Below are 21,820 nucleotides of genomic sequence, written 5' to 3'. Positions count from 1 at the left end.
GATATGAAAGTGACAAACATTAAAAACAACAGTCAAGTAATAGCACAATTATGAGAATATATAAAATGACCTTATGAAAGTCATTTCAGTGTTTTTTTAAAGGGATTTAAAGGCAGATACAGAGCTAGCTAACAAATGCAGAATTTCAAAATACCGTAGAATAATTAATAGCCCAGGCTTTTATTTGCTTCATCATTGAACCCACCGTGCCTATATTTGGGACGGACCTTTAATTCCTTTACCATACCGGTAAATGTGAATGAATAATACTTTGGTGCTCACTGTTTCTGTAAAATGAAACATCTAACCGATCTGATGATGAACATGTCCATATTGAAAAAAGTTTAAACATTTATATCGGTATGCACAAGCAGCTTAGAAGGACCACAAGCAGGCGACCTGGTGGGCTTTCAGAGGTTTTATGCATCCAAAGAACTTCTATAAAAACCAGACCAGGTTCAAAACGTGTAGCCACACCAAGCCAGTGAAAGGGAGAGGTGTCTAATTGGGATGAGGCTTTTAAATGAAGTTTTACAATAGTTGGATGGAAACAATGACGTTGAGATTTTTGAGGTATCAAAAGTCAAACAAAAACTCTCAGTTGAAAGGTGAGCCGTATCCTTGTTCAATATTTTTTAACTTGTGCAACGATGGAAGTTTGAATCACAATAGATCTATTTAAGCTCATACAGTGCATGATTACTTAATGTCCCATGAAACCTGGGTCATGATTAATCAGTAATCAGATTACCTGATTAAATATAAGGTTATATATATAAATGAGGGAATATTTTGTGGTTGAATGGTGTTCATCCCTCCAACAGAATCCCACAGACTTGGCAAGGAGCACTGAACCTGTTCTGGAGTGTTGTGGTGGCCTGACTCCACACGAAGACACTTTATGTCGGTTTTTATTTTAATTTGTCGCTCATCTTTACTTGATGCATCGCTAGATTTCCTCTGTTCAGTGTTCAAGTAGGATTACACATAGGGATTAGCCTACTTTAAGCAGAAAGGTTCCATGAAAGAAACGCAGTGCTATTTGCCTCCGTATATGTTTTTATATACAGTCTATGGTATATGTACGTATTTCTGTAAAAACGCAAAGCTTGGGAGGGATGTGTCGCAAACATTGATTGGTGTTTACAGTCGCCAGTAGCGCCATATGTATGTTACGCCCCCTCCCTGTCATGCAGACTCTGTGCAGACTGGTTCCAGCTATCAGCAGGCCTGCCCACAGAAATGACTGGGCCCCTGACAAGATCCAGTAAATGGGCCCTACGCAAATTTGCTTTACTCATGTCAGCGCATGCTGTGCTCTCTCTATCTCCTATAAACACATACATGGCCTGCCGCATGCGGTGCACTTTTGATGTTTTGATGTTGTGTACAATAAACATTACTCATACCATGTTCAGGAGAGGAGGTTTCATTATGAAACAGGCTATATTTTACTAAAGCAACATTTAAAAAAATGTAATTTTTTTTAATGGTGTGTTTTTTGGTACAAAATTAAATTTGGTGATCTTGCTTATATTTAGAATGAACATTATTAGTGCTGGACTGCAAGGGCCCCCCTAGTAGCTAGGCCCCAGAATGCTTTCCCGTTTTTCCCCCCTTATGGACGGCCCTGGCTATCAGTGAGTGAACATGGCAGCAGGACCGGAACAAATCGAGCGCAGCCTCCGAGACCGACAGAGACCAGTTTGACCACTGGGAATACAGTACTGAGGTGGTCTTCTTGCTGGGTTTGGTTGTTGGCACCCTGGGGCTGAGTAACCTAATACAACCGTTAGCAGTACGGCTAACAGACCGAGCTGACTAGCCGCTGATGCAAGCAGATAGGCAACAGTTAGCGGTTTAGCAAAAAGTAAAGCTATCCATCGAGAAGTGCTGTGTAAATCAGCTCAGTACTGGATTCTGTTGCGTTTTTTCAGATTTTGAGAAAGGAGAGGCTCAGTCAAATGAAAATTTACAAAAAGATTTAATTACAAAAATTTGTGAATAAAGAGATGGTATTACAGAACAAACAAATAACACTGCAGTGGACTGAAAAGTTGGTCCTCCGTTCAGATTTACAGCTTTCAGTCAAGTCCTAACAGACTGAGCTAAAGCCGCCTCCAGCAGTGGACTGAAAAGCTGCTTCCCAATCAAGTACACACCCGCTCACCCGGCTCCGGTTCCCAATCAGGCGCCGCACCTAGTGCAACTTAAACACCTTTATACAGTCTATGGTAACCACTAACACTCCCCTGAAGCTGTGGGCTCCCAGTACGACAGAGTAAGCTAATTTGACCAGTGGATGCACAGCTAACTGAACTAATAACAGCAGCTAGTTAACTTTAGCTGTTAACTAACTTCTGCAACAAGTAAAGCTACTCTGAATCACAGAGTTGAGGCAGAGCAGCTGAGGGACATCAGAGAGAAAACTAGTATATATTTTCTCCATATTTCTAATATTTCTCCATCAAATATGATCCAGTTTCACCAAAATCAGTGAAAAATTATGTGTTTTTGTACAGTAATCAGTGTGGCCCGGTCCCAGAAACACTATGCTTCAGCAGCGTCATACTGAGAAATCTTTCCATTAAGTGCAGAATGAATCATCAACATTTTAAAATGGTTTTCCAAATGACAAACTGTTAAATATCACCAAGAATACCTACAAAACACATTATTTTAAAAAATAAAAAACATTTAAACATGGATTTTAATTTCATGGGAAACGAAGATTTTGTATTTTTCTAATGCATCATTGACACTTCTCTTGTCTTAATTTGCCTATTTGGCATTGAAGTAATCCAAAAGGAACTAAAAGTCATCAGATTACATTACTTTTATTTTGTGGTACTTGGATTACGTTACATTTTTTAACAAGTAGGCCTAATTACATTTTTTAAGTAATCCTCCCAACCCTGAGTATAAATTGTTGTCCTTAATGAATCCAACCCACTAAAGGTGCCATGGTAACAAAATAATCTGTGTAATTTACTTCATCATTGTGGCATGTTAGCATGAAATGCCGGAGTCTTATTTTGTTATCAGTTCAAGTGGAATCAGAATATGCAACATCAATGTGTATTAAAAAAATGTTTGTCCATCATCCTTATGATGGCTTCTGGCTGTTGATATTCACACTTGTCTTTGTCATATTCATACAGTTTTGCAAACACATTCCTCAAATCGCAAATCATTGGATGGAAACAGTGACTTTAAGATTTTAGAGATTTTAAAAGCCAGCTGAAAGTTGAGGCGTATCCCTGTTCAGTTGATTAAAAGTTGTGCAATGATGGAAGATTGAGCCACAATAGAGCTATGAAAGCTCATGCAGTACACAATTACCTATTGTTCATGATTATCCACTAAACACAATACATACAGCCAATGTCAATACATTACATTTAGGTCCGCCTTTCTCTGCTTTTATCTACGAGCACAGTGAGCAAATCCACTGGCCTACAAATGAGTGGATTGTTTTAGCTCTTATTAAAAATGTGTATATAGAAGAGATATTGTTTCATAACTCTATATCCTGAAACTGAATTGTTTTTCAGAATAAAAATTATAATCTTGACAATAAATTATTTTTACAGAAGATTTTTACAGGAATTCAAATACTGTATTCCTATTGGCCAAGCCAAGTAAAAGGAAACTCTGGAAAGTCTGGTAACAGTAACTCCTCTGTTTACTTTAGGAGGGGCAGTTATCCAAAGAAAAGATTTATTGTGTTTATAGACGGACAAGAAAACCTAAGGTGAATAATTAGCCAGAAATGTGCTGCTGATAAAGCTGATAGATAAAGATAATGAAATTCTATTTATATAGCAAAACAAGTTACAAGTGCTTTACAAACCCAGAACAACAAGATACGTTACCAGATAAGTGATGATTAAAATAGAATAGAGTAATAATAGCAAGTGAGGTATGAATTACTACAGCACAGTAAGGTAAAAACGATTCACATTAAGCTATTCTGATAAAGTGTGTTTTAAGAGACACTTTAGTGACTGCAAGACCAGCAAAACAGTTTTATGGATATGGAGTGTGTGTGTGTGTGTGTGTGTGTGTGTGTGTGTGTGTGTGTGTGTGTGTGTGTGTGTCTGTGCGTGTGTGTCATATTTACTGTAATCAGGAACCTTCAGGAAGTGGCACTTTCCAGTAATGTTGATGAAGATTAGGAGTGTATTTGACAACTTATTAAACGGTGAACACTGCTAGCACTAATATGTGTAGTTACCTTTATTGCCATTAAATATAAATTGTCCTGCTATTTTTATATATGGTGAAAGGTTGATGTATTTCATTTGTTTTATATAAAACAATATCTGAGGGGAAGAGAAGCAGATGATGACCATGTGCACAGGAAAAGAAAGGAAAATATTTATATATATTTGACTGGACAATATCCATGCAAGTCATTGATTAGTACTGAATATGTAAGGGAATATGTAAAGGTCAGCACTAAAGGTCAACTTCCATTGCTCACAAATTCCAGGTCTTCTTAGTCTTGGAATTGAAAACATCCTTTCTTCCTCCCATTCTCCTTTCTTCCTGAAACTGCCTTTGCACAGCAGTCTGGTCTGGTACTAAATGACATGTGCTCAATATGAGTACTATGCTTCTGGTGTGGTGCTACAGCAACTATCCAAAGCTTAGAACTCTGAAGACAAATAAATATTAGCTTTACCCAACCAGCTATGGCTGTGAAAATGTAACCAAAATGTAGACAGTCGACTGAAGATATACAAGCTTGATTTGACCATAAAGACGTTTGCTTTTGCTTCTATTTAAGTGTCTTAGACCATTTGGTCTTAGTTTTTCCAAATTACGAAAATATTATTGACGCCACATTCAGACCACGCCAGGCGACCAAAATTGAAATTTCCTTTTCCCATCACAATTCCTAGACAGCATCCTTGCGGCTTTATTCATATTACAACTACAATTAGACTATTGTTAGGTGCCAAGAAGAGCCTTCTTCCCTTTTTTTTATAAAAGAGGTCAAAGGGCAATGTGACATGGATAGATGATATGTGATTTCTTTGTGTCTCACGAGAATCAAACGGGCAGGTGTTTTTTCTAGCAGTGCCAAGAAGAGCCTTCTTCCTTTAAGGAAGTGTGTCTAATATGGTCCAGGTAAGTAATGGGTAAGGTCATCAGCAATGAAAAGAGTTACAGCATTTGTTGCAGAGCAGTGTCATTGTAAGTGCTGTTCCAGGAAGACAGGAGAATAGGCAAAATGGAAGTTGTGAAAGTATACTGACCTTCTTTTAAGGTCACACATTCTGTACTTACAGTAGATTGTCCACATAATGGTACAGATCATTTCATCAGAATGCAGAAAATGAAGTGTTCATGTGAAAATGTGAAGATTTCTGGGCCCCCACTGTTTCAAGATCCTATGATCCTGGTTAGCGTGTAGAAGGCGTGCTGTAGTAGTCCCTGCTAGATGAAGAGGTGCTGCCCTCTATTGCTTGCCTGCAGACTCTACATGTTTTATGATCAGCACACATTTTCAGTTTTATGTTAAATGAATGTTTATCTTCAACACTTTCCTAAATGTACCTGCATACACAATCAGTAATTTGAAACCACAGTGCCAGCATTGAATTAGCATCTCATGCCAGTTCCAATCAAAGACCTAGTGCATGTCTAATGAACCACACTGCAAATAACTCAACAGTATCCCACAGAGTGACATGTGCACCCATAGTCATGCGCACCCTCCCACACATTATCACACTCACACTTCTTTCCCATGTGATTTCATTTTATGCATGGAGACCTTTTCCCTGGTTTTGCATTTGGTACAGGCTTTTTTTCCCCCCACCGTGTTCTGTGGTCGTTTTGTCGAACTGTTCATTTGAATCTTTGCTTTCCGTCTTCTGTGTCATTGATTTAGGCCTACTTCTTACTTTCAGCCAAACCTTATCAAATAATGTTATTTACAAGCTTTTAGTCTCGAAACAAGTTCAAGCAATTGCTAAATGTCTCATGTTATTACATTATAAGTTCAAATTATGCAAATTATATTAATATTATTTAGTTCAAGCGATCCCTCCCTTTGCATCAGAGAAGTTTTGCAGTAAAAGCTGGTGAGTATGCTTTGTCTTGTGGTCTGCAGGAGCATGTTCAATCCAGCCTGTAGTTGTTCTTTTCTACATCTTGCCTGCAAACTTAGGTGGATGCTATTGGCACTGATGATGACATTGCCTAACATCCAAAATCCAAAATGATGAGTGATCTAAGAATATAAGCATCATCCTCTGTGCTCCGTACTTGATGACTTTGGAAAAGAAACTGAATGTAGCCTTTTTACTGAATTAGAAAAATATATAAGAAAAGAAATGCCTGCTTTAGGTATTGCCCCTGATTATTGTAACGCCTTGTTAATGATGGTTTTCAGCTCTATCACTAGATGGTTTCCTGCTTGTTCATTCTAATTAGGGACAACCAAGCAGCAAACCAGAGGTTTGGGGTGTTTGATTTAAAGATCATTTTAATTATTAAGTGTTTTGGAGATTTTCCATATGAACACAACTAACAAAGGAACCAGTTTAGCTGACAGCTAAGCTGAAGCTAACAGTGAGTGAGTGATATGTTTGTATGAGGGCTAGGGTTGGACAATGCATGATGTGTCAAATCATAAGCAACAGATTAATAAGAGCTACACCAAAGTAAAGTATTAATGAAGTATTAAATACACAGCAATATTTTGTTTAACTGATTTTTTTGAGACACTGAAACTGAGAGGGAGGTCCATGATACTGCTACACATGAACGAATTTGTACGTGCAGGAATGCAGGAAACGTTTCACAAGCGTTTCATCTTTACTGTTTGTTTTTTATATATAAAAGAGGTCAAAGTGCAATGTGACATGGATAGAGGATATGTGATTTCTTTGTGTCTCACGAGAATCAAACGGGCACGTGTTTTTTCCAACTTTTATTTAATAATGTCATCGTCAAAAGCAGCTTATACATGTATATATAAATACACTCACGCACGCACGCACGCATGCACATTCTCATAAGGATCATTCACATGTAAACATTTGCAAAAGGTATCACTTGTCAATGTTTGCAGTAATCTGTACTACAGCATTTTGTTAAGTTATTCTCTTTTAAATGGTACAAAAAACCCACAGACTCTCCATCACACCTACACGTACAGCGCTAAACATCAGACCTTTAGAAACTCTTGGTTCAGACACAAACGCAAAGATTAGTAAGCCTGTCTAAGAGGTACCGAAGTCTATAGAGGCAAATGTCACTTTATGTTGTGCTTGGTGAGTCTCAGTCCTCTGCTTCTTCCCCGTCTCTCACTGTGAACATAAAATTATAATAAATCCATTTTGCAGGGTCATCTCTCCTTTGATCATCAACAGGGAGGCACTAGTTATTTTTTGCCCCAGAGATCTTTGGTGGGATCCTTTCAATGGACTCTGTGGAGGAGCTTTGGGACTGCTGGGACTGAGACTGAGAGGACAGATGGTGCGATGCTTGAGGGGTGTCCACCCCAGAGTGCATCAGGGGTAAGTAGATGTCATCCATGTTTGGAAGTACAAACACTTTCTGGAGAAAGAAACAACATAATTGTGAAAGAAGGGAGGGAAGCTGGGAAGACGACAGCATTGTACATAGTAGGTGCTGTTATTTTTATTTACCTGGAACTCATCCTGCAGTTTCTTTTCAATCCACTCGGTCACATGACAAAAAGTCACCTCTCTCTCCCCTAGTTTGGGACGGACATGCAGATCCAACTTGGGAGGCACACAGAAGCTGTACCTGCAGAGGAGATCATCACATCATCAAGTCTACCGCATGCATAGTGAGATTGTTTCATTGCTGGTTTCAGCCACATTTGAGTCTCATGGTGTTACAGTACTTGAAACAGGATTAGTGCTCAACTAAAATAGATTGGTAGCATAAATTAAAGGATATGGAGATGATGTGAGAAATGTGAATCACACCACTGAAACATGCAGCAGAACAGTGGGAACTGATTTGTTTTCTAATTAGCATCGTTTTTTAAGTTGCAGTGCATTTACGCAATGCAGCATATAGTCTGAAATAAGTACGTTAATCTCTATAGATTAAATAAGCTAGGATGATATGTCAACCAGGCTGAAATGTCTGCTAATATCATTTTATTACAGATATCATATATATGTGTCAGCCAAAACTAGCAAGAAACTGCAGTACAAAAATGCCAAACTAGGTTTGAGATAATTTAAAAACAGTGACAGTAGATCTTTACACTGTAAAATGTTCTAAAGAAAATACTACAGGCTGGTATATAATTGTCAGATTTTTTTAACTCACAAATATCAGTATTTTAAACATCCAGTATCATTCGGGATATAATCCAGAGGCACTATAAATTGCAAGAAATCAAAAATTCTAAAAATGACCAAATATACATAGAGCAAAAAAAAAAAAATTGATGGAGAAATCATTTGAACAATTTTCCAAACAATTTAATTTACCCACACATAAAATTTTTTTCTACAATTGAGAAATTATCTTCAGAAACACAGCGAATATATGACAAGTGACATCCAAACTAAAGAAACAGTTTTTTGCAGTTGACACAGGCAATGAAAAGTCTGCTAGGTAAATCTGCAAACTCCAATGTATATGTCCAAATAATCAACAGAAGAGAGATGGACACCACAAGATGGACACCACAAGCTAAGATCTTTTTTCTTAACTTTACTGATTTAAGTGAGAGATGATGTGGAGGTTGAACAAGTAGTTTTGAGAATTTCAATTCTGATCTGAGAAATGTACTAAAGCGAGAAAAAAAGTGTTTTTAGCTTCAGTTGCTCTACTGCCTCAGTGCTTACCATATTCTGTCTGTAGGGGGTGGTGGGATGTTGACGACCAGAGTCCCTGACAGCTCTTGAACCTCCACAGTGAGCAGCAGGGGCGTGTTGGACATCTCCTCAAACTTCTTCTTAATGAACTCGTTCTCCGTCGCCTTCTGGAAATACTTGGACTTAGCGATTTTGTCCACAAACCTCAAAATCTTCCTCCCAGTCTTTCCACCCCCTGTCCTGTAAGAGATTAGATTAGAGGAGAGAAGCATCAGTATGATCCTGCACTTGTGAGTAGATTTTTTAGTGCTCAGATGCTAAAGTCAAAATCTGAGGAGAGATCTATAAGGAAAGCGGCAGCCATCTGGGGTGTGATATCAGTACAGTTTATTTTCTACTTGAAAAATGAGCATTCACAATACAGAAGGGGAGAAGTAACACTTCACAGTGTTTGTTAGTAAAAGTTGCACCTTCTCCCTTTTTAAGTAGCTGTTAATGTAAATGTGCTTTGACTTAATTATCACACAAATGCAGCAGCTGATGGTCCATTTTCATTTGCAATACTCAAAAAAAAGTATTTTTTTAACACATCCCTACTCTATATGTAATAAATGGTAAATGGACTGTATAATGCCTTTCTAGTCTTCAAACCACTCAAAGCACTTCACACTACATATCACATTCACCCCATCCACACAAGCACACTCACACACCAATGGCACGGTTCAGTGCCAAGGGCACTTCGACATGCAGACTGGAGGAGCAGGGAATCGTATTTACCCATCATTAGCTGATGTGGATCCCTTCTCCCCAACTGGACCCTGAGGCTCAGAGAGAAGCAACTCTTCCTCATCAGATGAACCAGCACTGGAGGACTCCTCATCGCTGTCCGCCAACACGCTGAAGATGGGTCTGCAGCTGGGAGGACGTCCAGACAGACATTTCAGGAATGTGCAGATAGATGAAAAAATTAAGCTATGGATGGAAGCATCAATGCCAACCATTTTGACATTAAAAAAGTAAAATTTAACAATGCCCTAATTGATTTCCATGGACTTATGGACAGATGCAGGTGTAAGCTCGAATCTTGCATTTATTGTTAAAGTCAAAATTTTTTGAAAAGATTAAAAAAGTCTCTGTGTAAATTTTCAGATGCACCACAGACAGCTAATGGAAAGCTCAGCCTGGGCTCTAATCCCTACCACAGGGGGTCTGTGACAGGCAGGTCTACGCTAATCAGTGTAATGTGAAGCTCCGCTCTGTAGATCAGAGACTAGAGGGATCAGGGGACAGAAAGAGAGGTGTGTAGGTGTGTGTTTGTGTGTGCTCAATAGAAATGGTGAGAAAGGGTTTTCTGTTATTAGGGCTGTCACTCTTGCTACTTGGGCTCGGTAATATGACGAAATCCACCTTGAGATGATAAAAATACTCAAGTATTGATGATACCATCGGGCAGGCAATTAGAAAGGCTACGGAACTGCATTATAGGGATTGTAGGCTCCGGCGTTTTTGAAGCATGACTAAGGACTAAAAGTCAGGATAAATCTGCATTGATTTACAAAGAAATCCGTTTCTCACTTCAATAAAATCCCACAGCTTTATTAAATGCGATACTAAATCACTGAAGTACCTCTTTAATATCTCTGGGTGTGCCATTGCAGATAATAAGATCTCATAAACCGCTGAAGGGTGAGAACCACAGGGGCTTAAGTGACATCTGACCAACTTTTCAGGAGAGCCAAAACAAAAAATTACTAAACCTTGTCCTGACTTTGTTTAATAAGTTCAATCTTTAGTATTGAACTTTCCAAAAAAATGTGGATGACAATTTAATTAATTAATAATATTTAGAAATTTGTTTGGATTAGCTACAAACAGATATGCAGTTATTTTGTCCATAAGATGCCGCTCAATTCCAGTGAATGTAAAGCATCAAAGTATATACCAATATACTATAAAATGACATATTGTGAAAGTCATTGATACTGATACTAGTAATGGCTTCTGCTGCTACTAACACAAATAACAATATCACATTATTTTAATACACAAAAGGAGATTTTAAAGAGTCAGGTGTTAATAGCACAAAAACTATAAAGGTGGATAGTTGCGTCAGGTGTGTGTTGTGTGTGTGTGTGTGTGTGTCTGGTGTGTGTGTGCATAGTGTGATGCCATGTAGTACTGACCGTGGGCTACCAGTTTCCGTCGTACAGTCTGTATCCTGGCCGCCCTCTTTACCCAGTTTGGACAGGTTGAACTTGGTCTGAAGTGTCATCTGCAGGGCACCAGTATAGACCAGCTGCAGCTCCACCCACAGTCCTGCGGGGGGCAGCACGAAGAGGTCAACGCCAGACCATCAAAATTAAACAAAGCTCATACGCACCGCCTAATCCAGACACACACCGCTTAGTGAGCAGATTAAACAGCTTTCACTGTGATTATCGAGCCTTGAAATTAAATTTATAATAAATTACAACGGATTATGAATCCCCCTTTAGGAGCTGACACGTGGACTGAGCAGGGAATAGCAGGGAAACTATGAAAACAGGATCAGTTGTTTACAGGCGGTTGTGTAACAGCGAAGTGGGCGGTGGGGACATAAAAAATCATGAGGTCACACATATACACGTAGACACATGTTGACACACTTTAATTCTCATTACAAGTGTTGTCTGTGAGATTGCCTGATTTTTACACACAATCACACTCACACACACAAGCCAATATGCTCTAAATGTTGAAGGCCATGGCGTAATGGCTCTCCTGCTCTGTGAGATTACAACAGGATAACAGCGTCTGATCTGATGTTCTGCAGCACTCAGCTGTAATCACATAAGCAACAGGTCATCTTCTCACTTATCTCCTGCTGTTACAGTGTATGTGTGTTTGCATTTTGGGCATGTGTTTTTTGCAGTGTACCAGGTCTGTACTCACCTCTGTGGTTGACCTCTGGTCTGGAGGTAGTAGTTATTTGTGGCATAGAGCAGCCCATATCCAACTCAGTCAGAGTCAGCTCATTCATAAAGTAAGGCAGCTGTAAAGATACATGTAACAGTCAACATTTTCTGTGATTTTAAGCTGACACGGTAACTTTCAGTAAAACTGCTCACACCCTGATTTTGCTCAGTTTCTTCTGGATCTTATGGGAAACCACATCGGCCCAGTGCTTCTCTCGCAGGAAGTCCCAGAAGATTCGACCAATCAGAACGTTAGCCCATGCAGTCTGGCTCGTCCCAGGGTGCTCTGCTAGATCACAAGTACACTGTAGAAAAGACACCAGAGTGAGAGATAAAAACAGAGGTGGGAGAGTAGAATCATTTCGTAAATGCTGGAAAATTCCCTGCTAGTTTTTCCACTGACAAATATCGATATTGTGTTTGTTCCCTTTTGATATGTACTGACCCACTTTATTAACATGTTTAATGGCTAATGCCATTTTATACTAGTTACGCTAGTGTCACTTTACTCTCTGTACCTTCACTTGTACTCTTGATCCAGTGTGTAGCAATTACCTCAAGATTGTATATGACAGCATGGCTCCCTCCATTCTAAAGATAACCGTCAGAAACAAGTATCTTGAGATGTTGCAATAGTGAAGTCTCTTTTCAAGAAGCCAAATCTAGATGAAAACATCCTTAGTAGTTACAGGCTAAATCCAACCTGTACTTTATGAGCAACTTGATAACTTTTTCTATCAGAACAGTACTCCAATCTACTTTTATATCCAACCACAGTCCAGAAACTGCCTCAGTCAATAGGTAAATGATCTTGACTTCAACTAAGTGTCAATCCTCATCCTTTTAGGTATAAGCTCAGCATTTGACACTTCAACCAAACTATTTTAATCAGTCGTCTTGAAAGATGGGTTGGTGTCTCTGACAGTGCTTTTAACTGCTTTTGATCCTACACAACTGGTAGAAGATTCTATGTTAGTCTGGGTGATCATGTATCTGTGAAACATGCCATTTGGTATTGCACAAGGAAGCTGTCTTGGTCCCTTCCTATTTTCCTTACATATGCTTCCATTAGGTTACATCATCAACTAGTTCAATACAAATTTCCATATCTACACAGATGACACTCACTTATATATTTCTGTTGAGCCAACAAACCCAATTGGCCTATCATCTCTGACTGCCTGTTTCGCTTCAATACTGCTGCCAGGTCCTAATTGCAAGAGAGAGACACTTTTTAAAAGGCTTGGGAACCTGCCTCCCCGGACCAAATTAGAAGTTCAAAGTCTTGGTGTCATCTTAGACTCTGATTTAAGCTTTGAAGCCCATATTAGCAGGGTGACCAAGGTTGCTTCTTAAAAAAGCAGGAAAATTTGCTTCATGCCTTCATTAAAGCTGGGGTAGGCATTGTTGATGAACTTGCAAGAGACAGCAAAATCTTGAAAGTATCCAACCGAAAAGAAAAGGCTGGCATTTAGTTATTATAGTGTTTTATTTCTCTCTACTACCATTTATACTACTTTTTTCTTTTTATTTTATTTTTAATGACATACTTTAAAGCACTTTGAGCTGCATTTAATGTATGGAATGTGCTAATTTGCTTAATTGTATCTGCAAGCATGACTTACATTTCTTTTTATTGTGGGGCTTGTCTCTGTGCTGCTGGCTCCAGTACTGGAGAGAGGGGTCAACTCCTCTGTGGCCAGGAGACGAGCCATGTAGCCGGGGTAGTCTAGCAGTGAAAGGCCCCTGGTGCTACTGGAGGTCTGACTGACATGAGCAGCAGGGATGCTGGGGAACTGAGTTGTGGAGGTGGCATCGTCGTCGCTGCTGCCCACTCTGCTGCCCACTCTGCTGCCCACTCTGCTGCTTGGAACATTACCTGAGGCGCTAATGTTCTCTGCCAGAGCAGGGTCACCTGTGAGAATACAGGAAACATGTAACTATTGGTATAGATAATGCTCACAGCAGAAACATTTTTTCATTATAATCACTGCTTTGGAAACAAATGTCTTTTGGTTACAATGATCATTCATGAAAGAAGTAACCACCATGATTCTTAAAGAGAGCAAACACCTATTCCTGAGGGTGTAAAGAGAAATCAATTAAAATATGAGTGTAATTGCACTTGTTTAAAGAGATAATATAACATTTTGGGAAATACAATTATTCGCTTCCTTGCCTTGAGGTGGATGAGAAGATCAGTAGCACCCTTATGTCTGTACAGTAAACAAAAAGTCCCTTTAATGACGTTCATCCACTCTGTGGCTGTCACACATGAGCAAACACATTTGGATGACAAATGATATGTCTATTGGTTGATGATACAATAAAGCTTTTATTTTTAAAACAGTTTGACGTAGGGATAATACACCATGGAACCAAGTTTGATCACGAGCTAGGTATGTTAAAATTAGTGTCAAAAGTCATAGATGATGAAATAAGGAAAGGTGGGCCTTGCAGTAAAGGCCACAAAATTAGCAGAAAAAAAGGTATATGTATAAATGTACAATGGAGAATGGGACTAGCTTGGATCACATTCAAGTAAACTCTACTGAACTCAAGTGTTTCACTGAAAGGATTATAAAGGTGTGTGAGAAGACCCTGGAGGCATCTGACCCAGCTGAGGGTTTTTTTCTCCCACATCATGTTATGTCTTTTTTATACATTTCTCTAGCAGACATTCTGAACACAGCTGGGTGACAGAGACCACAATTTCAAGTCAAGTTAATTTTATTTGTATAGCCCAATATCACAAATTACACATTTGCCTCAGGGGGCTTTACAATCTGTATACAACACTTTTTTTAATTGAAAAGTATAATAAAAAGACAGTTGTATAATATGCTTCTTCACGGTTTTGTTTCTGTGACAGTATCAAGACAAACTAGCAAAGCTACCAAAATTAGCCACCTAACAGCCGTCGCCCTAGAGATCCATCAAAAGACTGCAATTTTGTTACCTTTGGATACCAGGCTACCTATTTCCCCATATCTTCAGTCTGCTAAGCTAAACTAAATGTCTCCTGGCTCCAGCCTGGACAGACATGCACAGACATTAAAGTGGTTTAAGTCTTCTCATCTAACTCTTCCTTAAAATCACTAAACCAATTAATCAGTTAATTTGTTTGTAATGCGTTTCATGATAACCTTGTGGAAGGCCATGAGAAAAACATATTGGTCTAACAGTAAGCTTGTTCTACTATATACAGGTGAAACTCGAAAAATTTGCATATCGTGCAAAAGTTTATTTATTTCAGTAATTCAACTTAAAAGGTGAAACTAATATATTATATAGACTCATTACATGCAAAGTGAGATATTTCAAGCCTTTATTTGATATAATTTCAATGATTATGGCTTACAGCTTATGAAAACCCCAAATTCAAAATCTCAGAAAATTAGAATATTGTGAAAAGGTATTGTAGGCTCAAAGTGTCACACTCTAATCAGCTAATTAATCCAAAACACCTACAAAGGGTTCCTGAGCCTTTAATTGGTCTCTCAGTCTGGTTCAGTGGAATTCACAATCATGGGGAAGACTGCTGACCTGACAGTTGTGCAGAAAACCATCATTGACACCTTCCACAAGGAGGGACTGAGGCTGGAGTTACTGCATCAAGAGCCACCACACACAGACGGGTCCTGGACATGGGCTTCAAATGTTGTATTCCTCTTGTCAAACAACAAACAACGTCAGAAGCGTCTTACCTGGGCTAAAGAAAAAAAGAACTGGTCTGTTTCTCAGTGGTCCAAAGTCCTCTTTTCTGCTGAGAGCAAATTTGGAAACCAAGGTCCCAGAGTCTGGAGGAAGAATGTAGAGGCACACAATCCAAGATGCTTGAAGTCCAGTGTGAAGTTTCCAGTCTGTGTTGGTTTGGGGAGCCATGTCATCTGCTGGTGTTGGTCCACTGTGCTTTATTAAGTCCGGAGTCAGCGCAGCCGTCTACCAGGACATTTTAGAGCACTTTATGCTTCCTTCAGCAGACGAGCTTTATGGAGACTATGACTTCATTTTCCAGCAGGACTTGGCACCTGCCCACACTGCCAAAAGTACCAAAACCTGGTTCAATGACCATGGGATTACTGATTGATTGGCCAGCAAACTCGCCTGACCTGAACCCCATAGAGAATCTATCGCCAAGAGAAAGATGAAAGACATGAGACCGAACAATGCAGAAGAGCTGAAGGCCGCTATTGAAGCATCCTGGTCTTCCATAACACCTCACCAGTGCCACAGGCTGATAGCATCCATGCCACGCCGCACTGAGGAAGTAATTCATGCAAAAGGGGCCCAAACCAAGTACTGAGTACATATACATGATTTTACTTTTCAGAGGGCTGACATTTCTGTATTTAAAATCTTTTTTTTTTTTTTTTATTGATTTCATGTAATATTCTAATTTTCTTTTTGAATTTGGGGTTTTCATAAGATGTACGCAAAATATAAATCAAATAAAGGCTTGAAATATCTCACTTTGCATATAATGTATCTATATAATATATTAGTTTCACCATTTAAGTTGAATTACTGAAATAAATGAACTTTAGTTTGTATATATACTACGAGTGTTGCTGGTGTTTTGACCTCTCCTCTCTCAGTCGTTTTATATAGTGCTCCTAACTAATGCAAAACAAAGCTGGTGCCTCACCAACTAACTATCTATGTGCTCCCTCGAAAGGGATTGGCTTTGAAATGCAAAGAATTGGAGCATGTAATCCATAATCCACACATATATGGCATTTGTATAGATGACTTATCTGGAAGCCATCTCTTCTCTAATGCATTATCAACATTTCTCATACCAGATCTGGACACACATCTGCCAGGCCTCTGTCTGTCCCTCTCCGGGTCATTCTCTGCATCCATGGATGCAAACAGGAAGTGACGAAACCACTCTTCTTTCTCTCGTCCTGTGCGGCCGAAGAGGTAAAGAGTGGTGGGAAGCTCCGGGACGTGTTTGGAGGAACTTTTTTCTGGACTCCCCGGTTCAGCTGGCTCCTCTTCCTGACTCTCCTCAAACCTTCCTCCCTCATCCCCCTGAGAGTTTGTGCTCCCTGCCAGTTGGATGCAGATGGGATACTTTGGGTTCCACACCCTCTTCCGAGCCAACACAGATGGCAGCAGGAATACCTTTGGGGAACAATAGCAGAGTTTTGTTGAGTCAAAGCAAACAACAATTGTTAAATGGGAAAAGCAGTCAGATGTCCCATTTATGAATTATTAATTAAGGCTGAAGAGTTTAACCATTATTTTTTTCCTGCCACTTAGCCTTTATTTCAAATATGCTTTTCTCCACCTTTGTTTATTTTCTCTCAGGCATTTCTAGCAAATTCAGACATTCATGGTAAATATAGCCTCACAGAGCTGTTAGCATAGCATTTTTTTATCCATAGGAAACTGAGTTATTATTTAAGTATTATTTTGCAATATCAAGTATACAGTGTAGTTCCTATTTTCTTGATCTTGTACGGAACATCACAAGAATAACAAAATATATTGAGTCTTTAAAGAAAATACAACAGCCTCAGATATAGAACAAATAATCCCTTAACACGATTACTTGGGCAGTCAACATACTTTGCTCTTTGCAAGCTGAAAGGAGCGTGACTTGACAAACGTGGCCTCAAGAACTCTCTCATCGTATGTGGCCCTCCGGCTAATGTTGGTACGCGGCGAGTCCAGGCGGAGACAGGTGCCCTCCAGGGTAGCAAACACAGAGTGAGTCATAGCTGGGTGGTAGATTTCTGGGTCATAATCATGTATCTCATTCATCCAGCCCTGAAAAGGAAGTAAGTAAGTGTTATTTCAATCAACACAATGCTCAAGTTTCAAGTGAGTAATAAATACTTGATCTGGAATTGTTTTACTCTTGAAACTCATGTTATTAGTATACAGTAAAAAGTAAATGTGATTATGAATGTGTCATTTTCAGTGACAGTTTTAGTGACAGATCTGAGGAGGTTGGTCCAAACTATCAAACTCATGTAAATTCAGCTGAGTGGATTTCAACATCAGTTAATTTTAATATGGTAAATTTAGTTGTAGTGCAAATGCAGTACAGAAGGCGAGTCTGCCTGCGGGTTTAGAGGAGTAGTCATCCATAATAATGCTGGTGCTAGAGAATATGTAAAAAAAAAAAAAAAAAAAAAGGCACATTGTGTCCTGGATTTGGCTTGCCAGGCAACACATCATTCCTGGCTTCACACTTCTGTCAGCAAACTCTAGCAAGTAGAGGCTTTAGATTACAGATGGTAATAGTTAGGGTTAGACCCAGGGTTCCGGTTAGAGTAAACTCATCCTAGTAAACTGAACTAAGAGCAAATCAACCCATGAGCTTCATATACACAAGACATTCATGTCACAGTTCACCATTTTGGGAAACATGCGTATTAGCTATTTGGCTAAGTTGCACAGCATTACGTAGTAACTCTATTTCCAGTCTTGCTAAGCTAACATCCCCTGTCTCTAGCTACATAATTAGCATACAGAGTGATATTGGTCTTCTCATCTAAATCTCACCAAGAAAGCAAAGTTTCCACAATCTCAAACGATTTCTTTTACATCTGGATTTACAGTAGGTCAACATAAATTACAAAGCTTGAAAACTTTTTGATAGTCATAAAAGCATATTTAGTGTGAATTTGCTAAATAATCCTGTTAAATAAAGACGAAATTTTAAGCTTAAAACTTTGCTCTTTGCTAATACTTTGCTTTTCACATGTTAACAGCCCCCAGACTGAAACCAAACTACTAAAAATCAAACAAGGGAATAATCTCTTGATGCTCCATCACCACCACTCTTCACCCTCCATACCCCCCTCGCACGCGTCATCCTGCCTGTATCCCACACTAATTGCCTTTGGAACTGACAGTGTCTGGGTGGTAGCTTTCCTCTCTGTTTGCCCTGTGTCAAGCCAGGAGGAACAGTAATTACCACTGCAGCTCTGGCAGTTTTGAATATTGAAGGTTTTAATTCCATTGTGGGCAACTTATGTAATTGCATGCCACTTTCAGAAGCTTTAATCTGTGAAGGAAACAGTCAGCGGAGGTGCTGGAGTGAGTCACTGATTTGACACAGTTCTATATTAGAACAAATTACCATGGGTGAAAACTTATTAAAAGTACTGTTACTGCATTTGGAGTAGCATTTAAACATGCTTTTAAAGTGCATTCAGAAATCAGTCACTTTCACCAAATCAGTTTTCTATTGACTTTGTACACAGCTTGTGTTTTTTGAAAGGCTGCAAGTCGGAGTGGTCTGCAGTTACGTTGTTACAGTAGGGCACAGTCAAACAGATTTTAAGTTTCAATTAGTTTTGAACCTTTTTTCACTTAATAATAGACAATTTCTAGATTGTAGGAAGGCTGGTTGGTAAGGTGTATTCATTTTGAAGTTGCTATGGTCAGAAACCCACGCTGGCCATTTCATTACATATAACATATAACTGTAACAATGTACTTTAGCTATAAGTGCATTTTCATCCACCTGTTTTTATGCGCATTTTCAGTTTGCACATAAAAACCTTTTTTTATTAACTGTTAATTTGGAAATGCCAGAAATGTGTTGGACTATTGCAGTTTTTACTTTCAGCAGAGGTGGAAAAGTTGGTGTATCGATAGCAAAATGTGACGTGGTGTAATGGTATCTGATTTAGCAAATATTTCATGATGTACATGAAATATGTGACTTAAATGTCCACTGAGGCTGGCAGACGAAAACATCAGGTGTGTATGGACCAGTAAGGAGAGTGTAACAACTAAAAACAGCCATATTTACATCCATTAACATTTATACTGACTAGGCTGGCTATTTCCTCTGTTCCCAGTCATTGTGCTAAGTGAACCTAACCGGCTGCTGGCTCCATTCTTATAGTTAACGGACAGATATTAGAGTGGTATTGATTTTCTCATCTAACTGCACATTTCCCAAAATGACTATTCCTTTAAGAAACAAGGGTTTGGTGGAACAAAAAAAATTAAATTCAAAGTCTATAGACCCCTGTAAGTAATCTGTCTCAGATGTTATTTATGGAAGACCTGTTGAGAAATGTGTGAGTGTTGGAATGAGACTGAGGTGGCTGAATATAAGGTGAGAAGAAAAATGTGACATTTTCCTCCTTAACGACTCATCCATTTACCTTGAGGATGTCAGGCTCAGTGGTCACAGTGCCATCTGTCAGAATACTCTCTCCCAACAGAGTCTGTGCTGGTCTGTTTGGAGGATCTGAGCAGGGAGAACCAGAGGAACCCATCCTAATGAGGAACAATCCTAGCAAGAAGCCCGATGCTAATCCCAGAGCCAGGCCAGACAAGTATGGACTGAGAGGTAGGGTGAAATAGCCATAGGACAGCACTGCCACACAGAATAAACTCATACGTGGCAGAGGATGAGGGCGCTGAGAAAGAGGAGAAGTCCTAACCAGGGAATCTGCAAGGACTTGAGGTCCAGCAGGTGTTCTCCTCGCCTGCCCACGAGTCTCAATGGCTAATACTTGCATTATGTCACCGTCTGTACATATTTCCAGCTCCTCATCCTTGTGATGTGTTCTGTGGTGATGCACGGGGCAGAGGCTACGTTGGCGTCGTTCAGGATGTCTAACAGACGGCCAGTCAAACACAGGCAAAATATCAGCATCTGTTTTTCTAGTGTTCCTCACAGGAGACTCAGAAAGAACTGTGTCTGTGCTACCTTCACGCCCCAAACCTCTGGAGCCTACCAGAGGATGAGCCCCTTGGGTCTTACCCTGGTTTTTGGGGCTGCCTGTGCTCTCCTCTCTCATGATCTTACTGAACATGCTGCTCAGAGGCTCGTGCACAGCCTCCGAGAGCTTCCTCTTGGTGTCCTCTAACTCCATTTTGAAGAAGCCCCCTTTCAGACCCTCTCCACTAGGGGAGAGTGCGCTAGGAGAAGGGGGCGCAGTGCGAGAGTCCCCATTGCTGCGGCCTTTTGGTTGGGTAAGCTGCTTCCACAGGTGGAGGTTGAGGCGGGAGTCTGATTTTGACTGCGACACCTCGGGCTCTGAGCGAGAAATCTCCGTGGAGATCGACTTTACGAGGCTGAGAAGGGGCTTAGGTCTGAGAGTGGAGCCTTCTTTGAGCTCCATCTCTGTGGAGAGAGACTTGACCAGGCTCGCAAGTGGTCGGTGGGTGGGTGAAGAAGGGCCTGGTGAGAGGAAGCTGGGCCCAGTTGTGGAGCAGTTGCCCAGAGAGCCCGGGGACGAGGGAGAAAGAGGGACATGGAAAGCTTGGGACTGCAACCCTCTGTCATCCTCAACAGAAAGCTGCCTCTCCTTGGGGAGAGATATAGAGGGGTTGTCGTCATCGTGGTCAAGGGAGAAAATGAGCTCACTGTCATCCAGACTGTCCCATTCTCCCTCTGTCCCAGTCAGCTGGATCACAATCCCTCGAGGGAGATGCCTCTTGGTCCCAAGGGAGCAGGCGCCGACTGGGGAGAAGCCAAGAGCCGGGCTGTGGGGCTCCTGAAGAGGCCTGGCACCTCTTCTTCCTTTATCCTCGTGTTTTCTGTCCTCATTACTTCCACTCTCTGCCATTTCTTTACATTATATTGCTCAGCCAAGGCACCTAAGAGTCACTGAAAGAGAATAAATAAAGAACATGGTCAGCTACATTATTAAGCCTCGGAGGCAGAACAAATATAAGCAACCAGGGAATGAGTCATAGAGAGAGAGGGAATCTTTTCTATGCCTGTGCCTCATTTCACAGAAACTGTATACCAGTGCCAACTACGCATTAATGTGTGAATGTCACATAGTTCCGCTCTGAAGAGTTGCGGAAATCTGCATTAATCTGAAGACTAGTGAGCCTGAATCAGATCCAAGTAAGCACCTCTCCCATAGCTGTCGCTCCACATACTGAAGGAGTTTTAGAGGCATGCAAAAATAGACAAGACAGTCTGTCTCCCCGAAATGTTGCACAAACTAGGGCAACTCTGGCTTGTATCTAATGTCTTTTGGGGCTGATTGGATGTCTATATAGAATCCATTCAATTCATGTGCAAGGACTTTCTGTGCGCATGAACATGAA

At 40.1% G+C, this 21,820-nt stretch overlaps 1 protein-coding gene across 1 annotated transcript; it reads right to left on the bottom strand.

The window, feature by feature from the left end:
• Window positions 1-7,055: 7,055 nt before the first annotated feature.
• tex2l (testis expressed 2, like) lies at window positions 7,056-21,327 on the bottom strand. The gene is made up of 11 exons (XM_046069719.1): window positions 19,915-21,327; window positions 17,354-17,554; window positions 16,530-16,906; window positions 13,401-13,642; window positions 11,932-12,086; window positions 11,754-11,853; window positions 11,006-11,138; window positions 9,600-9,737; window positions 8,850-9,059; window positions 7,668-7,788; window positions 7,056-7,575 (listed from the first exon to the last, which is right to left on the bottom strand). The coding sequence occupies exons 1-11, from the start codon at window positions 21,325-21,327 to the stop codon at window positions 7,396-7,398; spliced, it is 3,270 nt and encodes a 1,089-aa protein (XP_045925675.1). The 3' UTR covers window positions 7,056-7,395.
• Window positions 21,328-21,820: the final 493 nt, after the last annotated feature.

Source organism: Micropterus dolomieu, linkage group LG14 (assembly GCF_021292245.1).
Source record: "Micropterus dolomieu isolate WLL.071019.BEF.003 ecotype Adirondacks linkage group LG14, ASM2129224v1, whole genome shotgun sequence".
NCBI lineage: Eukaryota > Metazoa > Chordata > Actinopteri > Centrarchiformes > Centrarchidae > Micropterus > Micropterus dolomieu.
This window is presented reverse-complemented; position numbering and strand designations above follow the sequence as displayed.

Bases quoted from the DNA above. Each gene is read 5' to 3' on its own strand.
- tex2l (XM_046069719.1), bottom strand. From the start codon at position 21,327: ATGGCAGAGAGTGGAAGTAATGAGGACAGAAAACACGAGGATAAAGGA. The intron at 13,643-16,529 runs GTCATCTATACA...TAATGTTCCAAG, and splicing joins AAGAGATGGCTTCCAGATAA to CAGCAGAGTGGGCAGCAGAG. The intron at 12,087-13,400 runs TAAGTCATGCTT...TGGTGTCTTTTC, and splicing joins CCCCACAATAAAAAGAAATG to TACAGTGTACTTGTGATCTA.